The 14,696-nt window shown below is 37.7% G+C and overlaps 1 protein-coding gene across 3 annotated transcripts in view; it reads left to right on the forward strand.

Moving 5' to 3' along the window:
• The window catches only part of CCDC39 (coiled-coil domain 39 molecular ruler complex subunit), a 32,196-nt gene that overhangs the window by 829 nt on the left and 16,671 nt on the right, over nt 1–14,696 (forward strand). For 2 of the 3 annotated variants that reach the window (XM_048864857.2, XM_048864858.2), the window contains exons 2-9: nt 804–923; nt 3,541–3,687; nt 4,524–4,682; nt 7,700–7,792; nt 7,886–8,014; nt 10,023–10,214; nt 11,663–11,766; nt 12,266–12,398. In XM_048864857.2, coding sequence (XP_048720814.2) covers nt 804–923; nt 3,541–3,687; nt 4,524–4,682; nt 7,700–7,792; nt 7,886–8,014; nt 10,023–10,214; nt 11,663–11,766; nt 12,266–12,398 — 1,077 coding nt within the window. Of the gene's footprint in view, nt 1–803; nt 924–3,540; nt 3,713–4,523; nt 4,683–7,699; nt 7,793–7,885; nt 8,015–10,022; nt 10,215–11,662; nt 11,767–12,265; nt 12,399–14,696 lie in introns of those variants that run through there. The other variant, XM_048864859.2, reaches the window with a different exon arrangement.

Consider the following 14,696-nt stretch of genomic DNA (forward strand, 5'->3'; position numbering starts at 1 on the left):
ATCCTTCCCTCTCCTTCTAGGCTGGTCCTGTGTTTGTCATCTTCAGCTATTCTTTACTGAGGTCCTGATCCATGCAGGGACATTCTTATAACCTCAATGTCCTATTAGTCTTCCTGCACAGATCTCCTGATCTCTCAGGACATGGGCTTGATTCACCATTACCCTACACTTCATGCAGTTATTTACACCAGTGCACAGCAGAAGTAATGTGCTACAGAATTAGAAAAATAACAGTTTCACACCCACTTTGCACTAGTTAAAATGACTGTGCCAGGTGCAAGAGAAGGATGATGAGGCTCTTTAATTTGTAAAATTAATATACACCTGTTATATACAATGACTGAACAACAGCATACGTAACTATATTCTGGCCCCTGGTAATTTCAGTTGGATGCGGTATTCTTCAGTTCCTGCTGTAAACTGCATAATATTGTTATGCACTTACTGTTAAACACTGGAAGATCCACTTGCAAGAACAGAGCTATACTTCGTATAATCAGTTACTTAGGATGCATTTGGATAAAAGATGCTATATAAATAAATGATAAACATAATTCCATGTCACATTGGATTATCTTTTAAGGCATAAGTAACATTACTTTTTTAACATTTTTATTATCTAGACCAACTATATTTATTTTTCTCTTCCTTCATTTTTAAAGAAATGAAGTCTATTGTCTATATTTGTGTGGTTTACATTATACAATTTATATATTGTAAACAGGCAAGTATTGCTTGTTAAATAGTATATATTGCTTTCTGAAGATATATTCAATAAACTAGTAGATTTTGTTTGTTTACAGCTGCAAAAGTTGCAGAAAGAAAAAGCAAACCTAAAAAATCAGTTGACTGATTTTGAAGAGCGTATTGAGGCAATGACATCACATTTGAAAAACGTCAGACAGGAGTTCAACTTTACACAGGTAAATTGTTGTAACTAGTAGATCCTCCTTATCCAGTTTAGAATTCTGCCTGATATTTTTCTCTAATTTGTACACCCATCTACTTGTCTGAATACATTTTACTACTGATGAGAGACCTCAGAGCCTTCCAGTACTTGCCTAGGAAATAAATGAAGGCATGTCTCAAAAATATTATTAAATTAATGAAAAATGAATAAATAATTATTGTGCATAGAATGAAGGCACAGATTTTAGGATAGTTTGGCAATGGGTACTTACAGAAGTAATAGATAGATAAGTCTGACCCAGGGGGAAAAAAAAAACTGTTTCAATCTGGAAAAAAAAAATTGTAAAAGGAGATCAGAAGATGGTTAATTGCCAAATGCTAATGGGGACTTAATTCTTGAAAAGTGAAACAAGACTATAAGGGGAGAGAGAACTCTGCTTTACACTCTGAGAGACATATGACTAGGACATATGGGCCCAAATTTTCAGATAAATGCATGTCCTCATACATCTAATCTAGGGATCTCAGCTGTTGTGACTGCACATGTTAGCAAATGAGGCTGTCTCTGAGTATCTAGAACCCAAACCCTATAGGATTTTATAGATCAGTATTAACAGCTTGAATTGCACTCGGACCAAATTGGGATCCAGCGTAGACCTTGGTATGAGATACCATTAATGATATAAAAAAGTTGTTTTTCTAAAAAGGTGCATAAATGAATGCTGTAACTTTCTATTGTTTATAGCATGGAACTGGGACTCAGGAGACCTGTGGCCTGCTTCTCACCTTACTTAAACCACTATAAATTAGGAACTACTCCACTCAGATCAATGGAGTTACTGGTTTCACACCAGTATGAGGGTATGTCTACTCTGCAATGTCTACCCACGGCTGGCCCTGTCAGCCGAGTTGGGCTCAGGCTGCACAGCTGTAAAATTGCAGTGTAAATGTTCCAGCATGAGTTCTGGGACCCGTCCCACTCACAGAATCCCAAAGCTCTTAACTCCAGCCTGAGCCTAAGTGTCTGTACTGCAATTTTCCAGACCCACAGCCCAAGCTCTGCAAACCCAGCTCAGCTGACATGGGCCAGACACAGATGTGTAATTCTAGCGTAAACATACCTTGACGGTTCAAAATCAGATTTCTGGACTTTGTTCCCTAATCTGGCACCAATTTGCTATGTGATCTGTAGAAAGACATTACCCTTCAGTGCCTCCATTTCCCCATCTGTGAAAATGAGTACTATTTAACCACTTTCTTAAAGCATTTGAAGAACATCAGTTGAAAGTTACCAAATGCAGACGATATTTTACTGGGACCTCCTGATAGGCTTTTAGCAGCTTCATAACTTTATTTTGACTATATCAGTTCTTTAGAGTTTCATCTGATAAAAAATATGACTTACCTCATGGAGTCTCCACAGAGATTTCACTTTGTCATCCACTGTGAAGATTACTTCTCATTCAGGAGGCAAAAAATTATTTTCTATTCCCTACTGCTGGAAAATCCTCTGGAGTTGCAGAGAGCCTGATTTGTTTGGGTTAGTGTGCAGGTGTGAGGTGGTGTTGGTGGCCTGTGATATACTAGACTAGATGAGTTGGTGGTCCCTTCAGGCCTTAAACTCTGTGATTAGTTATGTGGCTAAGAGTTAAGGCTCAAATTTTCAAATGATTAGTGGTTTAGGGTGTCTCTGTTTTTGGATACCCAACTTCACATACTTTAAAGGAGCCCAATTTACACAGGTGGGTGCTCAGAACTTTCTGAAAATGAACCCCTTTAAGGAGTCTCAGGCTGGACCCCCCCAAATCACTAAATCACAGCCTATGATTTCAAATGGATGTCTGAGAAGAAACTCGGATAATGAATCTACTGATACAACCCATGTGAAAGGGCACTGAGAGACTGATAGATGGCTTCCTTGCAGCTGAACAGCCTCTTAGTTTTAATGTGCTAGATGCAAGTTTTAATTAGCAATTGAGATGAAGAACACCATGTGCTCCTTCTTCTGTAAGAGAAGGACTTCCAGTAGGTAAAAGATTGGGTATTGTATAGGGGAAAATATATTAAAGCAATTTTGCGAGACAAAAAGAGGCACCCAGCTGGCATGTGGTAATATCTATGTCAGCTAATCCATCCCAGCTCAAAACAATAGAATACTCTTTGCTGCTTTGCCTCCTGATTCAGACAGAAAGCTACATAATGATGGAGAGACTAGTTTGAATATGATTATCTGTACTGTTGTTTGGTTCTGAACTATAGAACAGTGAAATAATGGATTCTGAATCTTGCATGAAATATTTTTGAATCACTTAGCTAGATAGGGAAGGCTAATCTGAGAACATTTGATAAAGGTCATTGATTTTTTAATATGAATTCCATATCTAAAAGTCCAAACACCGGTATATGGAGTTGCTCTGAATTTACACCAATGCAAATCAGACTCTGAATTTCAAAAGCCTCCATACGCATTTTTATTTTAGTTCTGTAAAATCCCTAGATGTAAATTTCATAGTTTTATATCAATGTTACCTTTATTAGAGTTCTGATTCTGGTGAAATAATAAAAATGGTATTGCGTGTTAAATGCCTGTTAACGATTCCATGCAAAATAATGAACTATATTATTCTATAGTCTCTTTACAGAGCCAGAGAGAATGAAATTGAAACCGAAGAGCACTTTAAAGCCCTTGCTGAGAGAGAGCTTGGACGTCTCAAAAAAGAGATTCAACGGCTGGAAAATCAGATGGTTTCCTTAAGGGAAAAAAAAAATAGTCAAGAAGTAAGATTCAAAAATATTGTAAAATGTAAGCTGTTCTGTTTATCACTATTCTTCTTGCAATGAGTAGTGTTTTTTCCTTAGACAAATGAGGTCATAAGACAACAATTTTAACAATAGTACTTGTTGATGGAGCACGAATGCCTGTGACGTCCCACAAATATTTATGACCCAGTCCTTCAGCCCTTGCTCAGGAACATGTTAACAGTTTTGTGTTAGTAAGAACTGGAGAACAATCACTTACCATGTCTTTTCTTCTTTTCAAACCATTAGGCTAACTTTTATTCCTTCAGGTTGGCTCTCTTCCTTTTTGTTGACTCTCTTTGGTGCTCAAAATGGCCAGATCGTCCTCCTGGCTGTACAAGGCCGGATTCTGCCATTCCCTCTCACATTGGGAAGTCCCCTCTCAGTCACTTGGCACCACTCTTGGAGTAAGAGTATCCGAATTTGGCTCTTTGGTTGGGGTGGGGGTGAGGGGGCGTAAACTGCATTAAATGATGAGTTGGATCAATTTCTCACCAAGCGTGTATTAACTCCAGATAATAGAATAGTCATCTTGTGCCAAAGGTTCACTCACCTCAGGTTAAGACAATTTTTCTCTTTTTTAGGTTTATGGAAACTTAATTGCCTTGGTTCTTTTTAATGCCAGGACCATATACTGGCATTATTCAAACTGAAGACGTTTGCCATAGAAAAAGACTCATCCACTTAACAGTCTGGTCTTCAGACACCACTAAATTCCCAAGACTAGTCCGTATCCACTTACATTGTCTGTTTTGATTTTGTGCTTAGAAAGATAATACATAACTTAAAATTTAATTTCTCTCAAACTTTTCCAGAATAATATATTCAAAGCCACGCAGAAGCTGGAAGCCTTAAGATGCCAGATGAACTGGGATCAGCAAGCTCTGGAGGCCTGGTTAGAGGAATCAGCTCATAAAGACAATGATGCAGTCACAATCCAGAAGTATGCTCAAGAGGATGATGGGAAATTAAGAGTATGTAGATATACCATTTTAAAAAAAATAACATTATAATATGTATATTTTCAACAGGAAAATAAGGCTAATTTTAGCATCTAAGGATTTGTCATGTCATCAGGTTAGGTAGACTGAGACAGAGAGGCAAGACATTTTGTTCAACAGCACTTTTAATCTGTGATGGTTTTCCATTTAGTACATCAATGAAATTTCATTTAAATTCTTTTTTAAAGGTTATATAGTGTTAGCCGACGGCCAAGGATGTTTGGTGAGGTGCCAGCTATGCCCGTTTATACCATCCGTGACTTTAACCGCTAGGACGCACTGTCCCTTCGCGGCGGGCAGCCCGGGCTAGGCTGACGGATGCCCCAAGGTCCTAACCACCCGTGACTTTAACTGCTAGAGCTCAGAGCTCCTTCGCAGCGGGCAGTCAATACTGACTGACAGGTGCCCCAATGGCAGCACTAAGAGCCTCTCCACACCCGTGACTTTAACTGCTAGAGCTCAGAGCTCCTTCGCAGCGGGCAGCCAGGATTGACTGACAGGTGCCCCAAGAGTTTGCCCCATGGAGGCGGCACAACTCAACGCTAGGCTCTTAGTACTCTCACCTAATGGCCAGGCTTTAGAGCCAAAACGGCTGAGGTTCTTTAATTGTGTTGGCTGCTTTACAGTAAACCAGAGAAAACAAGTCAGGCTTATGCACAAATGGTTTCCAAAATTTATAAAGCTAGATTCTAATCATGTGGTTACAAAATTGCTAGTGCCTACTTATTTAAATGTAGAGATGTTACACACACAAACAAGTTACAAAACTGAAGCCACAATCCCAAAGAAAGAAAACAAAGTATAGAGCTCTATTTCAAAATATGTGTACACTAAAGATAGGCAAAAAGAAAAGGAGTACTTGTGGCACCTTAGAGACTAACCAATTTATTTGAGCATGAGCTTTCGTGAGCTACAGCTCACTTCATCAGATGTATACCGTGGAAACTGCAGCAGACTTTATATACACACAGAGAATATGAAACAATACCTCCTCCCACCCCACTGTCCTGCTGGTAATAGCTTATCTAAAGTGATCAACAGATGGGCCATTTCCAGCACAAATCCAGGTTTTCTCACCCTCCACCCCCCCACACAAATTCACTCTCCTGCTGGTGCTAGCCCATCCAAAGTGACAACTCTTTACATAATCAAGTCGGGCTATTTCCTGCATAGATCCAGGTTTTCTCACATCCCCCCCAGCAGGAGAGTGAGTTTGTGTGTGTATGGGGGTGGGGGGGATGTGAGAAAACCTGGATCTATGCAGGAAATAGCCCGACTTGATTATGTAAAGAGTTGTTACTTTGGATGGGCTAGCACCAGCAGGAGAGTGAATTTGTGTGGGGGGGTGGAGGGTGAGAAAACCTGGATTTGTGCTGGAAATGGCCCACCTGTTGATCACTTTAGATAAGCTATTACCAGCAGGACAGTGGGGTGGGAGGAGGTATTGTTTCATATTCTCTGTGTGTATATAAAGTCTGCTGCAGTTTCCACGGTATACATCTGATGAAGTGAGCTGTAGCTCACGAAAGCTCATGCTCAAATAAATTGGTTAGTCTCTAAGGTGCCACAAGTACTCCTTTTCTTTTTGCGAATACAGACTAACACGGCTGTTCCTCTGAAACTAAAGATAGGAGATCAGGTGTGGGTGCTTCTTACCCTCCTTGCATCTCTCGATTCCAGCGGTGCCAAGCCAGGATCGGTCACTCAATTCCACGGAAAGACGAATAAGGGACAAGGCTTAGGGACCCTCTTAGCTGCAGAAGCCTTGGGAGGCTGTCACTTATCTGACCAGCAGATAGATAGTGAAAAGCACTCAAAAATCATGGTGCTGTAGGTCCCCTACTTATACCTCTGTACTCCTTTATTCTCTTTCTCCTTTCTTATGCCAAATTGAGGCTGGTCTGTCTGGGTGACGCCAGCTTTCGCAAGAGTAGTTTACACTTGCAAGGGAGAGAAACAATAAGTGTCGACTACTGGACATTTCTTTTATCAGGGTAAATATTTTCCCACCTAGGATGTTGGTGTGTGTGCATCACGCTATTTAGTAGGGGCTAAGAGCCATGTCTGTCACAGGGCCTCTGCCTGCTGTGAGCTTAATCGTTGTATCTGTTCCCAGAGGCACATTGTAGCAGCACACCTGTGCTTTCACAGCTTCAAAGGCTGTGCTGGAATATATGTTAAGTGCCCTGTTCCGGCTTCCTCCTGTGTTTCCAGCAATGCTGGTCTGAGGGGGTGGGGGGGGGGCTGTCTGTCTGGCTACATATAGGTGACTGTTTTTATAAAGGGCTAAAATGCACAATTTAATACTTATTAGAATTTGTTTGTTCTGCTAGATAAGGCTGAAGTTTACCCTGAAAGTACATAAATATTTAATTATGGCCAGTAGTCACCGTGGATAAAATTTTAAACAGAACTTCATGCTGAATTCAATAGGAAGGTCATCCTAGAAATCTAGGACATATGACCCTCTGAGAAAACAAGTGCAAGTAATTTAGATGTTCCTGTTTAAACTAGAACTGAACTGCTTAATATCAATGAGGATAAAATAAGGCTATTTGAATAAAATTGACCAGAGAAATGAAAGACTGATATTAAATATAAAGTAGACGCATCAAGCAACTAGTTCAAAATTCATAGATGGTTCTCAAGTAGCTTATCACTTAGGAAAAGAGTATTTTTGTTGATAAATGTAAGTGTTCTTTGCACACAGTTCAAATTAAAGCTAATTTTACTGTCATGTTTATTGAATGAACAGACAATTCAGATACCATAGCTTACCCAAATAGTCCCATTGATGTTAAAGGGACTATTTCTATGAGTTAGGGCTGCTTGCATGAGCAAAGGTTTACAAGATCGGACCCTTAGCTTTTTATGCATTTCAAACGCATGACATAGATGTCGTCTCATTAACTCCCAACTTAACTGTAGCAGAGCTTTGTATTTATTTATAATTAATTAACTATGTTAGTCCTTAAATCATTTCATTTCAGGTGCTGACCCAACAGATAGAAAAGATGACTATGGAAGCTAATCAGAAACACAAAATTCTTGACAATGAGCTTACAGAAACCATAAGTGCTCAGGTTTGTGTATGAAGCAAATGAAGATTATTTTCCGTATTTGAAGTACTTCTTAAAATTAGAAACCATTGCTAATAGGGCTTCACTTCTTTACAGATGGAGCTGGATAAGGCAGCTGAAGATTTTCGCAGAGTTCACCATGAAAGGCAAGAGCTGATCAGACAGTGGGAAAGTACAATAGAGCAGATGCAGAAAAGAGATCAAGAAATAGATCACTGTGCTTTGGTAAACCACGTATTCAGAGTTTGCTTTATATAAATAGTGGGCCTAACCTTGCACCAATAATGAAAATGGTGCTATTGTCTCAAATAGAAGAACATTAAAAACATAATGGGCCGTATCCTATTCCTTTCTGCATTGGTCTTCTTTACATTTCACTCAGCTGTTTCAAATTTAAGATATATTACAGAAGATTACCTACACAGTTGCATTGCATTGCATCATTTTGATAAATATTCTTAGTCTTAAAGGGGTGTCTGTAAAGCTAAGTAAAGTCCCTCTCAACTTAAGCGATACTCTTCTGCACTACCATACAGGAGTCTCAGGTTTAATTTTCAGTTCCAGTCTGACGTTCCCTGTTCCATCAGGAGCTAGAGTGCCTTGCAACTTCTGATAATGTTCCCTCTGTCTTGTCTTATCAGCACTAAGAGCAGGTAGACTTCTACCCATTCCTCTTAGAAAAGGATAGTGGGCTGCAAAAGAGGGGGGAGGGGGAAATTACAGGTCTGGGACATGACTCAAAGGGAAAATAGGGGAATTAATTTTTAGATTTCTGACAGATATGATTTCTGCCGTCATGTGCATGTGTGGCCCCTATAAAGGTCAGTTGGAGTTAGTGCTTTCTAAGGTCAGAATTTAGCCCTAAGAGCTTTCTACAAACATGAATCAACATTAGCACTTTTTAAAAAGCCTTTCAAAAAGTGTTGTTTTGATTACATTTTACAAGTTAATGCTTGCTTCTATTATTTGTCACCTTTCTCATTCTCTTAGAGCCTCGAGATTTATGTTTCTGTCCTAGAAAAAAAAGCTATAATGAAAGGGGGTTAAATAACGCACATTCTCTTTTGTATTGAATTTGAATACATGTATATATATGTATATATGTATTGAATTTGTATGAATATATGTATTGAATTTGAAATGTGTGTAGAAATAAACATAGGTATCAAAGTGGAATTTTTATAAAGTTTCAGAAGCCTCATATGATAGCTTCAGATTTTGGAAAAGGTGTCATATGTCTGAAAGAAGATTCTGCACTAAATCTCAGCTTTGGCTAGTATGAAATTGCCCTGAAAAACAGGGGAACTTCAGCTTTGCATGTTGTTCACATTTGGGTTAGGAAGCTCTGTGGGAAAAAGTGTTTTGAATTATTATTATTATACAACAGTAAACAATATAATAAAGAGAAAAAAATCAGGAGGAATCATTTAGAATGTGAGTTAATGTAGAAACTTAGCTGGAATAACTTGAGCTCTTTAGTACTGTAGGCCATATAATTGCTAGTGGCCAGATTCTGCTACCTTTTCTCACATACTCTGCAATTAGTCCTGTTGATTTATTTTTTGATTAAAATAAGCAGTTATGATTCTTAATATAGGGACCGGATCAGCTAAGAGAGATGGTGCCATTTTTTTGCCGTCACTTTTCAAAGAACATGAAATTAATTGTTGTACACTATTGTTTCACCAATATCTAAGTTCTTGCTGAGCCATTTTACTTATTCTTTAAGAACAACAAAATCCACCATTTCCTAAAATCTGCTGTGCTAAAACCCTCACGCACACCTTGGTCATCATTTGTCATGGCTATGAATTATTACTATAATTGTAACCTCCTCTATGCCCTCTCCCCTGTTCTGGTCTATTAAAATGCTGTTTATGCCTATAACCTCTTCCTTTCCTGTCACTCTGAGCGTGTCACTGTTCTATGTAAGTTTACAGTGATTTTTAATACTGAGAGAGAGAACTGGAATAGAAGTTGCCTATCCAAAATATTTTCAGTATTTTATGTTGCTATATATGAGTTCAATGAGTCACATATCAAAGGAAATTATTTCATGGTGCTGCAATACCTAGGTTACCACATACTATTGCATTAAAGTATATTTTGATTTGTTTCTTTTTACTATTAATCATTTTTGAGGTAAAGCAATAGCCAAAAACAAAGAGTAACAGTCTTACGGCTATGCTTGTTGCATTATTTAAAACACTTGAAATGTTTTTTATTCTGCTAGTTATTAGCCCAGATAAGACAGGAGATCCGAAAGAAAGAAGATGTGATTAAAGAGAAGATTCGTTTTTTGGCAAACGAGACTGGGAATAACGTGGAGTATGAAAAGAGAATTTCTGTTGCTGACCGGCAAGCTGCCAAACTCCGATTAGATTACCAAAACCAAGATGCTTATAGAGTTCAACTCCAGGATGAGGTAATAGCGACTAAATGCTTCAGGAAAAAGTAAAAAATAAAAAAAAAACATAACTTTTAATTAATGAAACGAATGTGACAGCAAAAATGCAGAAATATATGGTGACCTCTCTCATTTTCTGATACAGCCCTTATGTTGTAACAAAATGTCTGCAATTGCCAATGCAGTGCGGGGTATTGGAGTTTGAATCCTGAGCTTGGTCTTTGGCTGGTAATGCTGCAGAGGAGGAAGCATGTAGCCATTGAGAAAGGAAGTGCCTTGTATTACTGCGTTGCCTTCCAATGGCTGGTTCAAATGTTTCCCTTAAATAGTATCCAGCCTGTGACAGTGACTACTAAATGCTTCAGAGTATAATGCCCCATCTTTACCACACATATCGTGCATCTAATTTTGTAGTACTGTAACATGGTGAAAAAAAAATGTCTTCACTTCTCTAGATGATCACCATTTTATGCTCTGAAGAATGAGGGCTGACAGCCCTTGTAATTTTGTCCTAATTAAAATAACTGTAGAGGCTTTTCATTTTCATAAAGCTACCCAATAAAGAGGCAATATGGGGTAGTGGGTTGCTACATCTGTAAAAATGGGAACAATACCTGCATCCCTCCTTCAAAGGTGTATTTTGAAGATTAAACAGCTAACGTTTGTAAAGACGTTGGAATGTATAAAATGCTAAGTATTGTTCTCTTGCTGAACTATTTACTTCAATTATATCTTGCTGAAAAAAGTTCCACAGGTTAATTTTGTGTGGCATAAAAATATTTCCCTTTATAGAATCATAGACTTTGAGGTCAGAAGGTACCATTATGATCATAAAACTTATTGTTTAATTTTTATGAATAGTCTGTGTGTCCTCGTACCTCAGAATCCTCCCTTAGTTTAACCAAAGTAATGTTCTGCAATCAGCAGAGTTTGGGCCAGCACTAATTGTTGGATTCATACCATCGCTAGTGCCCATATGGAGCCTCATTGAAGTCATTGGAACGCCACATAAGCACAAGGGTTTACTCACACAGATGCAGTTGCAGTATCTGGTCCCATTCTTTCTTCTTGATAATTAATTAATTAAAAATATATAGGGTCAGATTCTCACCTGCTGTAAATCAGTCTGATTTCATGGGTTTTGCCAATTTACACAAGTTGAGAATCTGGACCTTTTTTTTTTTTTCCATTTAGAGAAAACACTTTAAAACTATCTAGAATAATCTTCGCTTTGTAGAAATACAGGTTTGTTAGCAACACTAGCAAATGTTTTGACATTTTTGATGGGGCACCGAAGGCGGATTGTTAATATTTATATACTTATAAAAGAAAGTATTATCCGTTTCAGTGTTGGTAATGCTTAACAGTAAGTGAGCTTTCTGAAAATTAATTGTTTATAAATGTACTAAAATGTTCCACACTACAAAATAGAGTAAATGATCCTTTTTACTTTATTTATTTATTAGCTGGATACTTTAAAAGCCACTGTGGACAGAACTGCTTCTGATTTAGAATCTCTGAGAACAGAAATGGCCAATCTGAAGAAAGAAATCCAGGAAAAACACATCAGGTAAGAAAGATAAACTCTTAGAAAAAGTTTATAACATTCTGTAACAATCAGATCTTTGATCAAGTTATTCATACCAAGGAACCTTAAACAATGTTGGACACTTAAGTAGTCAACTAGCAGGATATTTTGTGACACAGCTAGACTGTCCTAGTTACTCTTTGGACTAAATAGCCTTGAAATACTCTGTGAGTCTCATCTCAGTTGAGGGGGGGGGGGGGGAAATCTGTGTGGGCCCTGGCTGTCATCTTATTTTTTGTTTAGTTTATAAAATTGTGGTAATAGTGTCCATAACAGTTGTCTGAAACAGACCTAAGCACTCTACACACTTACATGCCTTTCGATGAATATAATGAATTGCTTTATTAGATTCACTTCTCAAGCAACTGTTCTGTTCTAAACATTTTTAGACATTCTTAAATGTCAAGCAACTGTTCTAAACATTTTAGTGTTTTGTGTGTACCCTTCATTTTAACTCATTGTGCCTTATAATTTTGTTCAGGCTAAGCCATGTTAAAGATCAGAATGTGCATCTTTCAAATAAACTGAAGTTTGTGACTGAGAAGACATTGAGTTTAGAAGAAAAAGCTTTCAGGATGGAAGAAATACTAAAAGAAGAGGAGAAAATCGTTAAAGTAAAACCTTTTAGACAATATCTGCCACTTAGGATTAATGTGGACTTTACAGGTTGTGTTTCGGACAAGCATTTATGTATGGATTAAAATTGAATTTATTTATTAATTAATATGGCCTGCAGCCATTCCCCCTCAAACGTTAAAGTACGCAATATTCAGTTGGGTCAGGACTTGGATAGGAGATCCCTAGGGAAAGCCTTGGTGTTGTGCAAAGTGGTATGTGGATTTGATAGGTGGCATTCTTCCCTCCGAATTGGTACTGAATCAAGGCATGGTATTGAGGGGGCACTGTGAAGTGGAACTGCCATCTTTCAGATCAGATGAAACCTAGATCTTGATCACTTGTGGTTATTAAACATCCAGTAGAATTTCTAGACAAAGGTCATTTAATCCCAGATTTGTGGCTAAATTTTAAGGAGCTATCACTAGAAATGGGCAGAGAATATTAATTCCATTTCATGGAGGATTTTAAGATTTTGAAATTTGATTTGGTTCAGCGTCAGAATGAAAACCAAAAAATTCACATTTCTACACAAAATGGAATTACCATTCTCTATCCACCTCTACTGGGAGCCATGGACTCAGGAAGCTCTGTGAGCTTGGGCTGCTTAGGAACTGTGAGTCTGGATGCTCTGGGAGTCTAGGATTTTCAGGTCCTTGGCTCCCCATCAGCCTGACAGATGAGCTTTCCTATACTTTATTTAAAAAATAAATAAAAAAAACACCAAACTCCCTGTTTCCCAATTTGTTAATAATTCTTTATAAATATGTTTAGCCTCTGACATATCTGATATAAACCTTTGACATTTTGCTTGATGATAGGGTATTGGATGCTCTAAAGTTGTCAGATGACCTCATTACACAAGTGGCAGAACAGGTGTTCTCAAACAAGTGACAAGAAAAACTACAGTCATGCACACCATCTCATATTTTGTTTCTGCCACTTCGTTTTCCCAAACCCTGTCTTATTTTTCAAGCAATAGCTGTGTGAAATGCTGCTCTCATGATAGCATTTGGGACTTATTTCATGAACTTTGCTCTTGTGTTATAAAGTTACTATGTACATTAAATTGCACTTTGAATATTAATACACAGTTTAGAGAAAATGAACCTTAGCTATATACATAGATTAAAAAAATTGGGTTTGCTATTAAAAAAGATTAAATACTGCAGAAAATCTGAAAACTAGCTGGAATTATATAACATTTCTGTAAATTGAAAACTGCATTTGCTTCCTCGTAAATCTGCTCCTAGGGTGGCTAAGCCATTAGCAGGGTTTCTTTACTTACATATGTGGCAGATAACCCAAGCTGACACTGAGCTTGGCAGCTCTACAGCCTTGGGGTAATATTTTAAATAAGATGAACTGTTCTTGAACAATGTCTGTAATTTATTAGTCAGAAGCATGCTTTCCATCAACATTAGGCATGCATGTCTATTTCCCGCATCTATTAATTTACTGTGAAAAGATATTTACTGAGAACAATACAGACAAAATCCCATTCGTCACTTATGCTTGAGTTTCCTGACGTCTCCTGGACTCTGTAGCAAAGCAGTGTTGTAGGGACTGATTCTTATCTAATGCCCATATCTATTTTGGGGGGACCTCTTTTTAAAAGGAAGAAAATTTTTTTTAAATACATTTAAAAATACAAAAACTGCTTAAGACCTTAATGACTAAGGACCAAATTCTGATCCTATTTGAGATGATAGTTTTGCCTTTTTTTTTTCATTAGTTCAAAAAAATTGGCCCTAACTGGACACATAGGTGGTCATAGAAATTAAAAATAAATATGTTTTAAAAACAAATCTTAAAAAAATCATTTCCTCAGTTAGGGCCTGATCCAAAAGCCATTTCCCATTCACTTCAGTAGGCTTTGGATCAAGTCCATACTTGCCCCCAAGTTACTGAGTTCAGGGTTCAATAATTTTCCTTCAACACTTATTCCAAAAATAAAACTCTCTTTCAACCCTCCTGCCTTCAAGTCATCTCTCAATGTTATTAAAGATGGTGAGAGAAACGCAAAACTTTGAATTCAGGTCTTGGCAAGTAGAAATCCTTTGGTGGTTTTTTTTGTTTGTTTGTTTTTTAACAGTTAAGCATATTATTTTGTAAATGATTGAAAAATCTTAGCATTTTGGTTCATATATGTTTCTAATACATTTCAGGTCACATTAATGTTTTTTACCTCTCACAATCAGAGTTCAAGATTCTATCCCACTACAGTTGATGACATCTCTAACACCTAAAACAGAGCAAGGAACTGAATTTCCTACTTTGCTTCAGGTGTTAATGGT

This window comes from Caretta caretta, chromosome 9 (assembly GCF_965140235.1).
Source record: "Caretta caretta isolate rCarCar2 chromosome 9, rCarCar1.hap1, whole genome shotgun sequence".
NCBI classification, from domain to species: domain Eukaryota; kingdom Metazoa; phylum Chordata; order Testudines; family Cheloniidae; genus Caretta; species Caretta caretta.